This window comes from Anopheles aquasalis, chromosome 3 (genome assembly GCF_943734665.1).
Source record: "Anopheles aquasalis chromosome 3, idAnoAquaMG_Q_19, whole genome shotgun sequence".
NCBI lineage: Eukaryota > Metazoa > Arthropoda > Insecta > Diptera > Culicidae > Anopheles > Anopheles aquasalis.
The window spans coordinates 43274064-43279063 of record NC_064878.1 but is presented as its reverse complement, the minus strand read 5'-3'; the positions used below and the strand labels follow the sequence as shown (position 1 = coordinate 43279063).

General features: G+C 48.3%; 1 protein-coding gene across 1 annotated transcript in view; it reads right to left on the bottom strand.

Annotated features, from left to right (window-relative positions):
* Positions 1 to 4469, bottom strand: part of LOC126579137 (ceramide phosphoethanolamine synthase-like) — an 8291-nt gene extending 3822 nt beyond the window's left edge. Inside the window, exon 1 of the mRNA XM_050242463.1 lies at positions 3402 to 4469. Within this exon, the coding sequence (XP_050098420.1) occupies positions 3402 to 4125 (724 nt within the window). The 5' untranslated portion in view covers positions 4126 to 4469. The remainder of the gene's footprint in view (positions 1 to 3401) is intronic.
* Between the last annotated feature and the right edge of the window lie 531 nt (positions 4470 to 5000).

The window sequence follows — 5000 nt, the reverse complement described above, 5'->3', positions numbered from 1 at the left end:
CTTGATCGCTGGAATACTTCGACCTTCCACAAATTCTGTCATCTTCATTCCATGGATCATAGTTCCGCTTAAAAGAAACATGGGAAACTCATCGTTATCAGCGTCACATAAGGTTAACACCTGGTTAGCACCAAGCTGCTGTGTGCTGCTGTTGTTGTGCTTCCGGGGATACTGTGCTACCCCACATTATCTTATCACCATTATTGGTGTTGCCCAAGCGAGCTTTCTTCTCCGTTCTCCGTTGACTCATAGCGAATCGCACACTCGCGCCGTAGCTAAGGGCCAGACAAGCACGCCAGGGGCACGTCGGAACCAAGATGGATAAAGTACAAGTTAGAACGTGTGCTGTCCGTGGTTGGACTTTATCCTCGCAGCTGATAGGAGAAACCCAGCCAACAGACGGAAGGGCGTTTTGCTGGTCCTCCTTTTGAATCAACACAAGAGACTGACGTTAACGTGTTAACGACAAACCTCGCGACGACGACGACGACATGGATTTGTGTTTACGGCGCGCTTTTTTCTTCCTCGCCCATCTCATCGTATTTTCCTCCATCCCCCAAACATCGGCCACAATCTTCTCGCACAATCGATCCACATCAGCTTGTACTGAAAACAATTCTGATAAACACTGATTAACGGGGGCGCTACAGCGTCAACAAACCGATGGTGTGGCCGATCGGCCTTCAGCAAAAAATGGGAAAACACCACGGCGTAGAAGGGTTGCACACATGATGGCGTCGGCGGAGGAGTGTAAATAAAATTAAAAAAGCAGCTCCAACCGTCACTGCCCTGCCACCATCTATCGATGTCTTTGAAAAGCGAATTAAGGTCGTCACGCGCACAGAATAGTTACGGTGATCGGTTGTGTGCACAGCTATTGACGGGTTGTTTGGTTGACATTTTGTTCCGGCCGACCACAAAACCAAAACGATTGACAACGGCTACGAAACAAGCCGTTTACGATTGTGCATCTATCGCGCTATCGATGATCGGTGATGTGCCAGGAGGAACTGGTCGTGATCGAAATGTATGATTCGATTCAAGTGGGCAAGGGGCCACCCACTCCGTGACCGGACAGGTGGTGGTTGTGGCATTGAACACCTTAAAAAGGATAAACGACCGCTTTTATAGCATTCATGCATTGTGAACACGAGAAGAAGATACTTTCCTTTCTATTTCTCTTGATGGACCTTTGTTTTAGCTTGCCTTCTGATTATTGCATCCAAAATCAGCCTTTTTTTGTTGACATTTTTAAATATGTTTTGTTCAAAAACCAACAAACTGTTACTTTTCCATCAAAGTAATCATTAAGCTCCATCGTCGAGTAGGAAATACCCTTTTTGAATACAATGTTAACATTTGTACATGAAATTTAAATTATATTGTCCTTTGTGATCAGTCGAATTCAACTACTGCTATGAATTGCCGAAGTATTTCCAGCCGCAAAAATGCGGAAAAGTGCTACTTATACCTGACACATCACGGTCATTAGTCACTGTCGACTGAGATGACGTACCACCAAAGGATCCATCGATGGATCGAGAAGCCCAACATCTTATGGCATCGACCGGAACCAATCGAATTCTGCTGCTCTACGGGATCATTAGGTTTTTACGTCCATTTTCTGGCGATTCTTGGCCTGTCGTGGTTTCGTTTAGTCGTTGCGACAATTGACGTAAACAATTATCGCAAATCACCGAGCGCAAAATCCAGGGCCAACTAATGAGGCCAACGGATAAATTTTGCCATTTTGACGCACGACGGATAGCTCATTAAGATAAGGCAAGGCGTCGGTGGTCGAGAACGTTTTTATGGGGTCTCTGTGCCGTCAATTTTCTGAACGGATTGCAAAGTTGAGGTCGAGATGAAATTGCGCTGACGATGCGGTTGATTATAACAAAAATGGAGCATCTCATATTTCAGTCGACGATATTTCAAAGGATCGACGATCGCTGCTGTAAGCAATCGTTTTAAAAAAAAAAAACAATTTCCCCTCATCGTAAGCTCACATCTTTCTCCTTACTTGCCGTGGTTGGCGTAAAATATGTCAACCTAAACGGATCACTTTCAATTTCGTTCCGCGCGCTTTGTCGCCGACAGTTTAATGCACTTGACGACGGTATCGACGTAACCGGTCGGTCGCCGAACTTGGCTGGCCATGCCCGTACCCCTTTGCTTCTGCATATTTCATTTTATCGCTGACTACACATCGCAGCTGCTTGGTTGGCTGGCTGGCTGCTTCCTGTCCAAAAGTGTGTTTCCCATGTGTTCAGGCCACAAGAGGAACACGTTTCCAACACGATTAATACATGTGGTACACGCCAAAAGCACCAAAAGATAAGGCGGTGTAATGAACGAATATAAGTTTATCTATAAAATTTATATCTGATACGGACAAGCAACTCTCCGCAGGCCGTTGCTGACTCATCGTTATCGATTCCACGATTAGCAGCCCTTATCCTTATCCTACAAGGCGTTTCGTGTAGCTAGAAACGGAACAGAACGAAAGGGGTTGGCTACTGCTTCTGCTTATTAATGTTACCTCCCGGCACACACATGCTGTGGGTGGGCAGGAAGCAACAGTAGTGCACACCAGCCACAGCAGATATAATTGATATATAATCAATGCCGGACCGGCGGCGGTGCTGCTACAGGGGGGAATATATCCTGCTATGCTAAAAATAAAACGCACAGACGGTGCTGATGGTGGTGATTTTGCATTATAGAACTCTAAATCGGGTTGATTCGCAGGAAAAGAAAGAAGCATCGCGTGTACAAGAGCGAACGCAATTATGGTCCACGCTGGCGCCACCTCTGCTGCTGGTGCTGCTGTCCATTCTGCTCGCTCCATGGCGTGCTGCCGTGTTCCGTTCTTGTGTATCACCCATCGCCCTAGCACCGGCACGGCGCTAGAAACGTGCTGGGAGTAGGCCGTGAACAGGTGCAACGGGTTTTTTGGAGCACCAACGATCCAACTAAATGGTATTTTGGGAACTTTGCTTTGCCATTTCACGTTTTTTTCTCCTTCAAATCAATAGCCATGCGTTGCTTTGATCCTCAAAGAGGCTAACCATATCAAACAGCCAAAATGGGTAACTCCATGTGCTGTGAGTAATTCGATTTGGGGAGAATTAAATTAAAAGATATGTACCACCGAAACAGGATGCGTTCGTTTTAGGTAGGGGCCTCAGTGGGTCAGACTGATCCTCTGGAGGCATTATTCTCAACCAATTCACGCAATTCAATGCACCAGCAACTCGCTCATTGCTCGAGTCTGGAGTTCAATTGACAACACGCACCGTCGCCCTGCATGCTATGATGGATGGCAGTTTCCACGGCGCTCAATTGGGTTCAATAAAAGGGGATCACCCCGCTGAAACATTGCCCCCGGTCAGACTCACCCAAACTGATCATGGTTTTGAAAAACTCGGGCTGAATGCAGGTGGCACAGCCATCGATGGACATCGGAGGAGAGATCCGTTCCAGATCGCTGTAGCTGTAGCCGACGGAACCGTAGCTGGTGCCCATGCTGGCCAGCAGAGAGTGGTGCAGGTTGGCCGCATGATGCATCGAAGGATGGACCGTTCCACCGTGCGACGTCTGCTGATGCGGGTGAGGATGATGCTGCTGCTGCTGCTGCTGCTGCTGCTGCTGATGATGGTGATGGTGATGCAGTGGATGGTGTTGTGGCTGATGAGCGGCCGGCGGTGGAATCATATCACCAACTCCACCACCACCCGCTATGTACTCGATGCCGCTACTGCCGGCAGTCCACAGTCCGGCCAAACCCAGTGGCACCATCGTGGCCAGATTCTGGCGCTGGACGTTGCGTGTCGCAAACCAGAACCGCTTGATGTCGCCGAGGCGCAGCTCGTTCGCACAGTCCCGTGGCATATCGTGCACATCCTGCTCCGTGATCGTCAGCAAGCACCGTCCATCGATGTCCTCGCGACCGATCCACTCGATGACGCGCCGGGAGAGGCCCTCTCGCCGAGCCCAGTCGCGCACTTCGTCCGCACTCCAGCTCAGCACGTTGGGTGGTGTTTCCGGCATGCCGCCCGGGCTACTGTTTACATGATTTTTAAGCAACTGACCGAATTCGTACGCCACCTTTTGCGAAGACATCGAGGCAGGCGACGAATTTTTCGCGAATTATCACACCGACACAAGAATGTGGAATGGGAAAGGGGGAGAGGGAGGAGGGGTGTTTGCAAAGTAGGTTAAATTCACCGTTTCTCTTTCTCTTCCACCACTTTCCTCACGATTCGCTTATGACGACGTACACACGCTGACGCATCGGGCGATTTTGCGAGCGCCCGAAAACGCCTGGTCCCTTAAATCCACGCACCGTACACCCGTGGGCCACCAACGTGAATCGAACTACGTACGCACTTTTAACTCTTCGCGGAATATCTTCTGCGTTTCGCGAACGCACGCAGCATCTCTTCGACTTCGACCGCTCGCGTTTGTTGTTGTTCTGCGATTGACAGCTGCGGGGTGGTTAAACACCCGAGCCAGAGCGCCCTACAAAATGGTCGAATGGAAGTCGTGTAAAGCACATGTAGGGAGAACAGCCGGCGGGCAAAATCATACAAATCGTAGCAGAATAGTCATACAACGTCATAGCAGAATAGTGACGCTATTCTGCTGTATGATTTTACCCGCGGGGTAGTGGGACTGCGAACCTCTCATTCACTTCCGGGCGTTTTGTTTAAAATTCTTATGAGGAAAGCCTGCTCAAAAATGATTTATGATAAACCAATATCATGTTTAATAAGCAGAATAACAGTCTATAAAAAAAGGATACCTGAATGTACCATGGATAATACGACCGATCGAACGATTACGAAATTTGACCGTGCTACGATCGATAGATTCACTAGGAAAGTAAGAATGTGATAAGCTAAGAAAGAAGAGGGTTAGAAGATGGGATTGTAAATATTGCGAGTAAAAGCCAGCAGCACTTTAAATACGATGGAAAATGTAATTAGTCGGCTGCT